At 36.2% G+C, this 15,148-nt stretch overlaps 1 protein-coding gene across 1 annotated transcript; it reads right to left on the reverse strand.

Annotated features, from left to right (window-relative positions):
• Positions 1-353: 353 nt before the first annotated feature.
• On the reverse strand, positions 354-14,988 carry LOC306859977 (syntenin-1-like). Its single transcript, XM_079401446.1, has 9 exons — positions 14,687-14,988; positions 9,235-9,286; positions 8,418-8,514; positions 6,127-6,227; positions 4,441-4,599; positions 4,054-4,229; positions 2,998-3,169; positions 2,788-2,879; positions 354-2,022 (listed from the first exon to the last, which is right to left on the reverse strand). The coding sequence occupies exons 2-9, from the start codon at positions 9,283-9,285 to the stop codon at positions 1,968-1,970; spliced, it is 903 nt and encodes a 300-aa protein (XP_079257572.1). The 5' UTR covers position 9,286; positions 14,687-14,988; the 3' UTR covers positions 354-1,967.
• Positions 14,989-15,148: the final 160 nt, after the last annotated feature.

Below are 15,148 nucleotides of genomic sequence, written 5' to 3' on the forward strand. Positions count from 1 at the left end.
TACTCCAAGAAAATGAGGGTTCCTCCAAACTGCTACTGTCTGTCAATGAAATGTACATAAATAACAATTACATTAGTTATTTGGCTGGATAAATGTTGTACGCTGATATAAAGCTTTGTATACCTGTTGAAATGACACACAAGGCCTTGAGAAGATTTTCTTGAATTTTTTGAAGCCATATTACAAGCAGAGATGAATATGTTGGCCCATTGTATGCTGGTAAATTTGAGTAATATATCTATTTTATCATGTATTGTCAGAATCACAGTTTTTTCCTCCTTGTATGAGTCTTTGCAATTTAAAGTGAGAATTAATTTGTATATGAATATCAGTTCATTTTTCTTTCTGCATTTGGATGGTAATTAATAATTACAGATTATTCTCTTTTAAAGCTTCCAATCCTCCATTAGGATCTACCGAATAAAGTCTTTGTTAATTATTTTCTGAAGTTAACAGGCTCTCCCTACATTGTGTCTGAACATTTTAGCCAAGTGAGAGGTTTTTCTCCATACGGACAGTTGTTATAGCATTAAGAAAAACATGTCCAAGTTTGATGTCAATGTCAACTGGCACAATTTTTGTTCAGAATGTACTTTTGTAACCACAAATTGTCTTGTAACATGCATATCTTGTTGAATCGTTACTCTCCAGTAACACTTTTTAGGGTAAGCTTGCAATGAATAATTTGTTTCTTTACACAATAATGTGTATCACATTCAAATATGGTTTGAAGACATTAATACCACATTTTCTGTAATTTGTTTGGTTAAATGGAAATTGCCTCCAACAAGACAAAAGTTGTAAGCCATGCTTTTTTTTTCTTTCAGAGTGAACATTGAAATGTAAAATTGGTGGCAAACTGACACATCAGTAGTTTAGTGTCTGTTAAGAAGGATTATACGACTGTGCCTAGAAGATTAGATCTCACAAAGGAACTTTTGTTATAGTTTTTTTTTTTTTCTAATGACGCGTTTACATCAGTTTTGTCTCTGTATTGTCCAACAGTATCAGCACCCTAAGTGGAACCAGTCTTGTCCGTCTGGTAATGTTTCATAGTGTCTCAATATTTTTGTGTAGAATAATATTTTAATGGTAATATTAGTGTGTACACACATCACTGCAACACATCGCTCTTGACCCTTATCGCTCTGTAAAAGGATCTATATTAAACAGCATGGTGAACAAAGCCTTCTCACTACTTTTGAAGTTTTTTCATCCTTTGTTTCCAAATCTTGTTTCTAATCATTTGAAAACAAGGAAATGTGTGGAGCATCTCAAAAACTTTTTTTGGAAATGGAACATTTAGATTTATATCCATTGTTCTCACCAGGATGATTATTTATTTTTGTAATAATTTCAGTCTTGAGGTTACATTCGTATATAAATTTTTAGAAACACTAACATTTACAGGATAATGACAGAGAAAATTATCAAAGATTAAAAACCTAAAAACAAGTTCAAAATCAATAAGAAATGAGTTGTTGCATTACAAATTCTGGCCCAGGATTCCTTCTGGCAGAGTACAGCTGTCTTGGCATATAGATGTTCAATTAAAAAAAAAAAGAAAGTGTTTGTGCATAGTGGGAAGAATTGAAAAGTGGAGTGTCAAAGCTAATGCTCTTCAAAACGGAAGCTCAGGTTCAGTTTTTAACCTTGCCCCCCCAGCCAAAATAAAACAATCAGATAATAATACTCAATAATGACAATGGATTATTATTCTATAACATGTAATATGACAACAATTAAAGAATGGCAACAATGACCTGTAGGACAGAATCAAGAACTAGAAGGCAAAACGATAACAGCCAACAAGTAAAAAGAAAATAGGCAGTTTTTACATGTTATAAATGAATGTGATTGAGGAGGTTTATCCAATCAGTGATAGACTACCCATGTGGCGGAAGGCTCCGATGGGAAGGCTAGCGATTGTAGGCATTGTGGAAGGGGGTGTGCATGGTCTCCTGTGTTCAGACCTCAGGCACAGAGTGATCCATGGATGACTTCAGCAGGCCACTTGACATCCTGGAATATACAGATTAGGGCTGTCATGATGAAAATTCATTTTAATACACATTCAATTATTGATGTCTGTTTTGTTCATGTCAAACTACAATCTTAATACATTTTAAGAAATCGTTTATTTACACTGAATTTGGAGTTGTACAATATTTATGATTTTTAATGCTTTGTAAACAGGTTGGCTACAAGATAATATAATAATCAATGCTAATAAAATATGCACATTCTACTTTAATTTGACTGATATATTTATACTGCAGTAAAAAGTTAAAATGTATTACATTTGATGCATCAGGCTTTTGAGAATTGTTTAGTTGCCATTGTATTAAACTGCATTATGTTTTCCCCCGTAATAAATACAAAGCTTTGATTATAAAACTATGCATTTAAATATCATTTTGCCAAGACATTATTGGGAAATATAGAGTGAATTTCAGAATTTTTTCTTTCATTTTGCCCATAGAAATATCAGCATCTGCACCAAATGTCATATTTTTGCTCATTTTGAGAAGGTGTTTTATGGCATTTCCTCCATATTCTCCTATATTATACTGAAATATGAAAAGCCTGTATCAAATAGGATACTCAAAAAAAGGATGCAATTTTTGGGGGGGATTTTATCTTTAGTGTTCAAGAAACTGTAACTGTTTGACTATTATTATTATTATTATTTCGGCTTTACAGAGTTAATGCATTAATGGCAAAAAAATAAAAAAAATGTACTTGTGTTTGATCACTTATGAGTATAAAAAGAGAGCTGGATCTCACTTCTTAATCATGTGCTCGTAGATAAACTTAGGCATGATGGTGATGGTCATGGCAGTGGGAGATGTGGTCAGGATGTCCTTAATCTGAGTGTCCTGTAGACAGAAAACAAAACAATTTACTCCACAAATTTCAGAATGTTATTTATTGGCTTGTGGCTTTGACAGCAGATTTAAAGGCATACACTGAAAACACTTCCGTGACCCCTCTCACCTTGAGTCCAATGACGTTCTGGCCGTTGATCTCACAGATGTAGTGATCGGTGAGCAGACCGTTGCGGGCAGCAGAACCATCCTTCACTAGAGATGTGATGCGTCCGGATTTGAAGATGAAGCCCACATGGCCAGAGCTGTCCTTATGCATTGTGATTGTGCGCTGGAATGGTCTGGAACACAAAATACAGAAATATGATATATGAGCCTTTTTGGCATCATCTGTGAAATTATATTTATGATTACCACAGAAAACTATTTTGACTTGACCCCCATTTTTGTGCGATCAAGATATTGCATAGCCTATAACTTTAATGACAGTAGGGTATTCATGTCTCATGCCAACATTTAACGTTCTGTGGCTATATTATTAAAATGACATTTAAAATGTTTAGCCTACTGCTTGTAAGGGACTTACTGTAACTGAATTTAGTTTATTATTTTATGTGGTAACTGCCACAGATGTTGTTAATACAGCTTAACTAGGGAAACATTTGAGACTAAAGCAGGAAGTTTCCGTTTCACACTGAACTCAACAAATAATACAACTATAACAAATAACCACCAGGAGGCAGCAAAGACCTACACAAATATTGTTATACATTTGTCATTACATTGTTGCATACATTTTGTTAATGTGGGCTTATTATTATTATTAATATTTGTATTATTATCATTATTTATTGTTTTATTATTATTATTATTATTATTATCAGCAAGGATGTATTAATTCATCAAAAGTGACGGTAAAAGTGACACTGTTACTCGTTTCTAATTTTTCTCAAATTCCCATTCATTAAAGTATCCTACAAAATCTGTCATGGCTTCAACAAAAATATTAAGCAGCACAACTGTTTTCAACACTGACAATAAGAAATGTTTTTGAGCAGCAAATCATCATATTAGAATGATTTCTGAAGGATCGTGTGACACTGAACACAATATTACTGTATTCTATGAGACTTGGAAAGCATGACACGAAAAAAATAAATTCCCACCATCCCCAAACCTTTGAACGGTAGTGTATTTTTATACTGTATAAATAGAAATGGCTGACCTGTCACGGACAATGAGCTCGATGCGCTGTTCAGCTGCTGCCTTCAGAGCTTTGTGGGCCTTATCTGTGCTCCAGCCAGCAACGTTCTGCCCATTGATCTGCAGAACCTGATCTCCAAAGCGCAGCCCACCCAAAGCCGCAGGAGAGTTCGCCTGCACCAGCTGGACAAACACTCCCTAAAGAAAGAGGAAATAACACACATGAAAAATAATAACACCTCAACCAAACATTACCTGCTGGTGATGATAAGAATGACACATCTGCTCAGAATGAGGGTGTGCTGCCCTAAAACATATTACCAGTTAACCTACATACCACTTACACACTCAAAACAATGACACCAATCATGACTCTGAGGAAGTGTTTAATGCAAAGAGCTTTACTCACATTATCAATATCTCTGAGTCGGAGTCCGACTTTTCCTTCCTGGTCTTTGCAGATGATGACCTCCCGAAGACCTGGGCGAATCTCTGCCCTCCTGATACCCATGTCTGCACCGGTCACGGGCCGCACCATGCCACCCACTGAACTTGGCACTGCCACTTGCTGCCAAGCAAGAGAAAATTTGTATTCATCATCATACGTGTGAGTGCATTGTTCACATATTATACAACATGAAAAGTTAACTGTGACCCATGCAAATGGTCTAATGCGGTACTTTCCAACCAGTGGGTACTCAAAAAGATTTAGATTTTACCTTGTCAAAGCTGTAAAGCTTATTAAGAATTCATGACCTACAAATATGTTGTCAGTAGTAGATAAATAAGAAACACCTAAATACTACAATAAAGTTTCATTTTTAATGTTACTTAATATATGAACTAGAAATGTTAATATAGGTTCATGTTAATTTCTACATATTTGAATAAATCTATTTATTTGCATTTATGCCTTTATTAAGATAGGACAATAGAAGCGGTGACAGGAAAAGATAAGAGGGGTGTAAAATTCAAATTAGTTGAACATTAACAGTATATTTACAAAACTGTTCAAAAGTTTAGGGTCAAAAAGGTTCTTGTTGTTTTTGTTTAAATGAATACTTTTCAGCAAGGACACATTAAATTGATTCATTAAAGTGACAGTAAATACATTTATAATGTAACAAGTATATATTTTTTTTTTATAAATAAATACAGTCTTGATGAGCATAAAAGACTTCAAAAACATTTAAAAATCCTACAGACCCCAAACGTTTGAATGGTAGCCAAAATGGTGTGTGTGTATTATATATATATTCACTGTAACTGATCCCAAATGTCTAATGTGAATAAATTACTGTAATAAAATAATAACTATGATTAAATCTGGTGTTTTGTGTACGTTTCTTTTAATGGAACAAAACAAGATATTGATAAGAGAATGAGCTATAAAGGCAAGTCAGTTTTTCACCCACAGTATAAATAAAGTAACTAACAATACCAATGATAATGCTAAATGACATCCAGTATTAGTGAAAAGATTAATACATTTGTGTTTTTTTGTTGATTAAGAGGTATTCGGGCCTTATTAATGGGGCTATGAGGTGAAAGATGCAAAAAGGGAGATGCTGGTCTAATGTTCAGTACTATGAACACTGACTATCTTTTTAAGATGCTCTCTGAAAGCAGCCTACATTAGCATTACTCTAACACAGGCCTTATGGTCCATGAGTCATTCCGAGCTCTGCTTCCAGGAATGATGCTGAAAAGAATAAGACACCCTGTGGCCAGTTTGAACTATTCAGAGAAAAATACCACAAAAAAAAAAAAAAAAAAAAACACACTCCCAAAAGCACAGATGCTAACGCACATGCACAACCACCACCTCCTCCTCCTCCTCCTCTTTTTCAAAGCTTACACAATTACTCTTGGCTGCTTTAACAGAGAAAATACTGTACAAGGCAACGGTGACAGAGATGGAAAAACAGGCTGTAGAGCAAACTAAACCAGGAAAGAGTAACAGCACTGCTAGGGAAACATTTGAGACTTTGAAATGTCATTGTTTGCATATATTAAATATTTCTTTATGAGTGCCGATACTTGGAGGGAACTGAACTCTAAAAATAAACAGGTGTGTTTAGTGACAATCACTTACATTGTCAGCCACCGGGACCAGCGCAAGGTTTCTCTGGACCTCATCGCTGTTCAGACTGAGGCCCATATAGTCTCCCAGCTCCTCCAGATTGGGATACAGAGCTAGAGGGAGAGAAAGAGAAAGCGTTTCATATTGAAGTTTTGATTCTCCATATGACACAGACAAAAAAGTAGCATAGTAATGTAGTTTGTTTGAGTTTGTTTTATGACAGAATCAAGTGAAAAAAGCACAACATAGAAAAACTGAGAACTGGGAAGAACAGAGAGTTCAAGTATCGACACTCAGCCAGTGGCTGGTTTCAGATCCCGGCAATGAATGTTTCCATCCAGTAATTATTTCCTGAGTTGAGTCATGACTACAGTCCTCCCCTCTTTTCTTCCTGCTTTCAGAAAAGAAAATGTCCGCCTATGAAACATGTTCCTACACAGACAAACTAGCACAACAGTCCGTCTCTAAATTTCTACACTGGACCCGATGATGGTGGGAAAAACCCAGACATGCATTTATACAGCTACACTTTAAATACACACATGTGTAAAATGATAATTGTTTTAATTTTTAATTTTTTTTTTACTTCAATTCAGCAAGGATCAAAAGTGGCAGTAAAAACATGTTTAATGTCACAAAAGATTTATATTTTAAATAAATGCTGTTCTTTTGAACTTTCCATTTATTAAAGGGGTCATGAACTGAGAAATTAAAATTCCCTTGATCTTGTGACATAAGAGGTCATTGTACTATAAAAACATGTAAGATTCAGAACTCAAAACTTGTTGTTAGTCTAAAAACAGCTTATATTGAAGGCAGTCTGCCAAAAAGATAGCTTTTGGAATGTTCTACTCTATGATGTAAGAGTGTGGATAAGCACCGCCTCCGCAGAAGATCACTGTCTGTTAAGCCCCGCCCACCAATTCACGCATTTAGTGTTTACAAAAAAACAATAAAGATGCTCTGAAGACAACAAGAAGCTGTTCAGTGCCAAGTTGTGGAAAAAGAAAACGGTCGTTGCGTTGCTTTCCTTCTGATCCCAACGTTAGGAAAGAGTAGATTAACTTCATTTTTAATGAAGATCCAGACCACATCAGTAAGAACTTGGTCCTTTGTTCCCTTCATTTTACCGTGGATTCATTTACAAACGAGACGTGGGATTTTCAAAAAGATTGAAACTAAAAGACACTGCTGTGCCGACTATATTGGATCCGACAGTAAAGTCACAAAACACAAGTGTGAATAATTGTTTTTATTACGTGGTCACTATTGCTTTGTCTCTTCTTACAGATCATTTGATATGTATTGAGTTTTTTATACGCTTAAACTTAAAAATCACAGCAGTGTCCATCCATGAGGAATGAATGTACGCTTCTAGCCAATCACAGCAGTGGGCATTTACTTCCGTGTCTACAATCCACCACGCATGTTCAAACGGAGCATTCTGTTGAGGGTGGTTAAAAAAAGGACAGAAAATAGCTTATTACTACTAAATTAAGAAGTTTTTTGATGTAAAAATATTGATAACATTATAAGTGGACCTCAGAGAACAGTACAAAGTAAAAACCAAAGGCAGTTCATGACGCCTTTAAAGGATCCTAAAAATTTATCAGTTTCCTCAAAAGTATTAAATATTAATTTTTTTTTTTTTTAAATATTAAACCGTTTTCAACATTGATAATGAGGGATGGATATCGTTTACATTTTATCGATACCGATACTGCTTATCGATACCGGTACTTATCGATGCTGTTACCGCCCGGCAAGGCTTTAAACTAAAGCACACGCAAATAATGTACTTTTGTGATTGTGAATAAGTGCAGTGTCTACTCTACCGCTACTCTACTCTACTCAGTGTGACTCTACCGCTCAGTCAACATTTGATGTGAATGTGTCTCACGAGTTGCAGTTGGAGCTGGAGACGGGAGACATAGTAACTAATTTTTTAACAATCTAGTCATGTAATATCTTGGCAGTATCTTGAGAGGCCGCACACAGGGACACAATAAGAGCACAAAGGTGGAAGACAGTGCTGCCTGGATAAGAGGGCCTCAACTTGAGCGCTGGTTTTACACCGAGATTGAAAAAAGGAAGTAGGGAAGGTTGTTGAACTGCTCCCAGACTCCCTAAGGCATGTCTTAATTTCCTGTTTGACAATTGCACAAAACATTGGCAAGCCTTTCATCTCTATAAAAACAGCTCTCACTCGGCACTTCAGAAATGAAAGAGAGAATGCCGTGATAAGTTAGATAGAAGCAAGACAGACGGCGAAGGAAGACAGACAGGCAGAGACCGGGACTCACTTGAGCTTGGCATCCCCTGTGTGGCAGGCTGTGGCTGGTAAACCCCCTGAGTGATGGCTGGGGTGCTGGAGGTGGCATTGACAAACTGGGATTGTGCCTAGAGGAGCAAACCACATGTGAACATCCACTTTACTTTAATAACAGTTCTTTAAAAACACCACCTTATCTTCAGTGTTATCCAAAAATAAAACTCATACTGCTAAAAAACACTAGCTAATTGAAATGAAATAATATTAGATGAGAAATGTTGCAAGCACGAAAGCGTAACCAACTTAAACATTTAAAACTGAAATAAAATTGAAAACCATTTAGGCCTAGATTTTTTTTTAAACAAAAACAAACAAAAAATTACAAAAAGACAAAATCAATAAAAATTTACTAAAAAAGAAAATATAAAGGGGAATCAAAATAGTAATAAATACTATGAACGCACGAATATTCACATTTTAATTGTGATCATGATTTCTGCTTCTCTTGAATATTTAAGCATAATCATCTGCAATATTTGTTATACATCCAAACATGAATCTCTTGACTATGTTTATTTGTGATTGTGGTTGCTGAATAAATGCAAACTATTAAAAATATAATTAAACTTGAAACTAGATAACGTATAATAAATCATGCTTACGAGTTGACATTTTCTAAATTTGTGCTTATGTGAAAGCACAATAAATGTAAAAAGAAATTTCCCAAATGAAAAAGATTAAGATTAATAGTCATGATTATAATTTTTTTTAGCAAAATAATTGCAATTCGTTTAAATATTATTTTGCAGCCCTAATAGATAACAATATACAAGTAAAACACTGCTTACCCTGATGACCTTGTCCACTTTAAGGTCCTCTAGGGATGGATACAATGACATCCTGAAAAAAAACACAACAGTCGCAGCATGAAAATGGAGAAAACAAGGCAGCGTGCAGCTAAACGTGTTGAAATACAGGAATTAATACTTTGAGCAAGATCATATAGAGCTATATTGCCTTTGTTTTTCAACTGACTAGCAACCACATGACTCACATGAGAATTGAAACCTATACTAATTAGATGGGACAGATGAGGGAGTGTATTAGGAGCACACAGAAAACAACCCAGGAACAAAAACATGGCGAATTTATCAGGCTGCTCTATCATGACCGACACTTTCATGAATTTGATTCCCTCTCAAACACCCCCATCACACACACACACACAAACAAACACACACGGATGTGTCACAGCTCTCCAGACCTTAGCTCTGTGGTTGCATTGCTTTCGCTTTGAGAAACGACCCGCCTGTGAGTCCATCTGTGTCTTCTGCACAGTCATCCTCGTTGATGTAACAAAAACACATCGATAAAACACCAGAGATTATAATAACTCCTACAATAACTCTGGCTGCTCCTGATTTCAGATAGAGGCATATCACTTCACAACAGAGGAAGGGGCACATATAAAACTCTGTAACACTTTGTAATGGATGTTTCACATCTCTCCAGGCAATAATAGCTGTGTTGGTTAAAATTTTCCTCTCCATAGCTCATCAGTAGAGCATGTTTCTAGCAACACCAGCGATCATGGGTATAGAATATGCAGGGAACGCTGGGGTTGCAAACCAATCATAAAATTGTCATAAGGAAAATATAGGACAACTATCATACTAATTATTGATATGATCCACCATTGTAGGCCTATTTGATTTCTTAGCTAATTAAAAGTAATAGATAAGAAAAATAAAAGTAAACTTGACAAAAGTCAGAAAAAAAAACATTACATTTAACATTTTTATCCCCCTCAATTCTGAATTGATGGCTACGACCTAGGTTTGATTCCCAAGAAATACATTAACTGATAAAATGTGGATGTTAAAAGAAATGTTATTTGCACTGGATAAATGTGTATTATATTTGATAAATTATATAAATAAGTTTCAGTCAGCTATAAAGATGCATAAATATTCATCCATTCTAGCACTGCATAAGTCAAGCATTATTATTATCATTATATTTACATTACATTTTATATTTAACAACAACAGCAGCTTCATATTAACAGCTTTCAGTCAGCAATAAAGTTACACAGTAACTTATCCATTCTAGCATTGCTGTAAAGCAATTAACATTATTTATTGTATATTTATTTATATTATATAATTGCATTTGTATTATATTAAATATGTAAATTATATCATATCAATATATTTCCATCAAAAATAAAGTTAGATACAAAGTTATTGACCCATTTTAGCATTGCTAAAGTATAGCACTGAACATTCTGAAGATGACGTGCATTCTAAAGATACTAGTGAACATTCTGGTGTGCAGTTCTAACATTTCCAGTGTAGGCAGACTCAAGCTATTATCACCAAAGATATGTAGACATACTTCAATCCATGCGATTTTGAGTTGAGGGCAGTAGCAACTGAGTATACATTAGAATCACAACAACAAACATCCAACGATACATCACTACCACAGATACATATTACACATTTCAGAGATATTCATCATAAGCTGAACACTCAGGACATTTACAACATTGCCTTACATGTAATGTTAACAAACCCAATTGATATTATACAATGAAAAGCAGATAATGGAGACTAAAGTTCACGATTAACAAAGTGTTCAGGGCAGGACATGAGCACCAACTCCACATTTAGCTAATAACACCCCACCAGAAATCATTACTACACAGCCAAAGCTCTAACTATTTCCATTCCAAACAAAATAAAACATTAAACACAGCCTGACTGTGCTCTTCATCTTACAGTGGAAGAGCAATGAGAAGTTAAGTGCTTTCCTGGGAACACATCCATTATTGGAAAGGGGAAGGGAAAGGGAGAGACGGACAGAGTAAGCCAAAGTAGTACAAAGAAATTAAAGTGCTTAAAGACTGAAAGGAAGACAAGAAATGGAAAATATGAGAAGTATAGTTTACTAGAGGAAAGGCTAACAAGAGATATAATACAAGCATGTGATTGATTTGATGCTGGCATTAGTCAATCATATGACTGTGATCACATGACGTATTGTGCATTTTAGCCAATAAACCACTGCCTGTAGATCACTGTAAACGTCAACACCAGATTAAGGAAATGACAGAAACCCTGCTCAACAAGAAAAGCCTGGAGCATCTAAACAAACGCATCATGAAACCTTAAACATGAGTGTAACGAAACATGACGGCATCACAAATACAAAAGTAAACATATACACTGCCCTACAGGAGATATGGTTAGACATAAGTCTTCAAAAAAATAATTTCTAGCAAGAAACATCAAGTTGCAGGAAAACAAATGTAGGAAGACATGGTTGAACTTTGGCAGATGAGAGAAATGGCACATTGCCTCACTTCCCTGAACAGACATCCCACATACTAATAGAGATAGTAAGTAGATCACTGGATAGGAACTAAACTGAAATGAGAAACGGGAACTATTTGGTGAGAATATTCTGTGGGGAAGTCGTGGCCTAATGGTTAGAGAGTCTGACTCGTAACCCAAAGGTTGCGGGTTCGAGTCTCGGGCCGGCAGGGATTGTAGGTGGGGGGAGTGAATGTCCAGCGCTCTCTCCACCCTCAATACCACGACTGAGGTGCCCTTGAGCAAGGCACCGAACCCCCAACTGCTCCCCGGGCGCCGCAGCATAAATGGCTGCCCACTGCTCCGGGTGTGTGTTCACGGTGTGTGTGTGTTCACTGCTGTGTGTGTGCACGATGGATGGGTTAAATGCAGAGCACGAATTCCGAGTATGGGTCACCATACTTGGCAGTATGTCACTTCACTTCACAGAATCAGCCTGATTGGAACACAGAGAGCAACATACAGGTTTACAACCAGATTAAAGAGACTCTGGGGCTGCTTATTCCATAACATCAGATTTAAGACTCAAGCTAAAGCACTACATGCTCCTACACGTTCACATATCGCACAAATCTGTGAAACACTCACAGACAGACATGACCATAACATAGGAAAAGAAAGAAAACTCTCGCCCACATACTCCTGAATAAACTCCCACACCAGTGCACACAGAACAGCTCATGCAAACCAACACATAGCCTACTGCCTTTTGACGTCACACACAAACACTGATATATGAAAGCAAACATGCAATGAAACATCTGCTGACGTTTCAACCGCAATGTCAAAAACAAGCACTAAATATATCTGACAGGCTCCTTTCACACAAACAGTTTGCTCATCGCATAAAAATGTCTCTGTGACACTAAAGGGCCATTATTTCCTGTCAAGACAAGAGCACTCCAATAAAGTAGAGATGTCTCCAAATAGTGGACTAATAGAGACAGCGAGTAATCTTCTCACAGACATGTGTGCCTCTATTGCATCTAGTTCAGCTACTCGCATGAAATTAAGTAAATCGACTGGGCACAAAGTGTGTCATAAATAAAGCAGGAATACAGAACGACTGGGAATCTCATCACTGAGGCTGTACACCTGTTATCAGTGTTATTTTCATCAAAGTCTCTTTAAGGGTATTCTATAGTCTTTGTTTTCATTAAAGTCGCAATGAATCAGTTACAGATGTTTCTTTCCCATATTATGACGTACATCCCAGCGAAACAAATTATCGAAATAGAACAAGCTGTAGGGCTGGGTTTTTGATTGGATAGAGACAGATCTGCTTGCAGTCAGATTTTATGTGGACGAATTAATTGGAGGAGTCCGGCATAAGTTATGATATATGCATTGATGATTCACAATAAGATCAATAACAAACATTTAGAAATTAGCATATAGGCTGAATTTTCATTTCATGCCAACTTGAACAAAAACATGAATAAAAAAAATATAAAATAATGAAGAAACAAACCACACTACATTTCCATGACTCTAAAATTAAATAATACATAATAAAGTGAACACAAATCATTTTAGTTTTAGATACATAAACTAATCTGAAAACAAATTAAGGAATAAAAACTAAATTGTAAACTATAAGAACCTTATCTATCTTGGTCTAAACCTCTAAATCTGAATACATCACACGAAACTAATGCAGGATAAAGCAGAAGCAACAGAATGATTTCATACTGCCTAAATCTGGTTTAGATGACATCTTTGACTAAATATGGTCGATTTTCAGTGCAATTGCAGTGCAAACTCAAGTTAGGGACAAAGCCAGCAGATAACTGTCCGGTTGAGTGGGTGAGGGTGAGAAATGGGCAAAGCTCATTTTCAGGCAGACTGAATGAGTGCGGAGCATAATAAACGACTCTCCCATGGCAACAGTCTGTAACTCTATTGACTGAGTCAGGCAAAGGATCCATGTGGAAATATCCCATCCATAGCTTTTGGGAAAATATAATGCCGCTGTCATGAAATAAATGGTTTAAACATTTTATTATGACTATAAGCCCTTTCTCAATCTCCTCGTGACATAAACGTCAACCATGAAACAATGTAGATTATGCCAGCTGACTGATGTCATCATATGGGAAAGTCCCTTCAACCAAAAAAACCAAAGGAAAAACTAGGTCATAGCCTTTATTCAGCATCGCTCAAACAAATGCCTTTATTTGTTCGTTTATTTTCCACTATTCAGTCATCAATAATTCAGTTCCTTCCTTTATGTATTGACTGAAAATACAGGAAGAATCGAAAGTAAGACTTGTTTCTCAAGAAACAAACAGGACTAACAGTTAGGTTTCATATCAGTGACACATTTTGGGATTAATACCATTTAATACGTCAAATACGAAAACGCATAAAGAAAGCTGTCTGAATGTTACTTGGCGAATATCTAAATATAACATCGACGTCGTCATGTGATTCACTGCCGAACAATGCATGTCTATATGAACATTTCATTTTCTGCTCAAACCCTGTAAGGCAAAGAAAGATCCTGTCATCTGTTTTAAAACTAAACTGGGGTTTTATCCACTGTCCCCTTTAACTAAGCCAAATTAACGCAATATAAAAGCAGTCTGGCCGTAACAGACTGTATTTGTTGTGTTTAGCTCTCAAGCTAGTCACGGCAACTCCGTTAGCAAGCGCACAATCATGCTAAGTTACACAAATAAAGTTATATTTCTTTCTCCTAAAAATAATGACCAGGTGATACGACACAAAATATCCTTAAAAAAAATAAACACAATAAATATATATGAATGACGAACTCGGCGAAGTGAACACCAGCACGTCTTTGTTCTTCGTAAGTGTGTTAGCAGCAGCCTGTTTAAGTTTAGCTTCGGTTAGCCACATACCTGACTGAATAAAATCACTTAAAATAACAACATTTAGATTAAAGAGTGTCGCGTCTTACCTTTCCACGTTCTATCGACTGACTTCTGAAGAAATGGTGTAAATGTGATGGGAAGGAATGTAAACAAGCCGAGCACAGTAAACGGGACCCTTTTCCTCTTCAGGTTGGTGGCGTGAAGTGAACAGAGGGGAGGTGATTGAGAGATAGTACGTGCGTGTATATTTCTTTGGTTTAGTAGCTCAGTTCACTCACTTCCTGCTACCTCATTACTGCTGGAGGCTGGGCTGAGACCTCTATTTATACATTTATTACTCTTTAACTTCAGCACAGTCACTCTGACTGACAAAATCTACCATGGTAACAGTAACTCCAGAATCCAGTTATTGTTAATACTGTAAAATCACTGGACTGATCTGGGTTCAGTTATTTTTTCTTGATGGCAGTGCTGGAATATTAAGTTATCAGTTCTACCAATATATCAAACTACATTAATTGACTACAATCATTTGTATGTTTTGGTTT

The sequence above is a fragment of the Barbus barbus genome (genome assembly GCF_936440315.1).
Source record: "Barbus barbus genome assembly, chromosome: 40".
Lineage (NCBI taxonomy): Eukaryota > Metazoa > Chordata > Actinopteri > Cypriniformes > Cyprinidae > Barbus > Barbus barbus.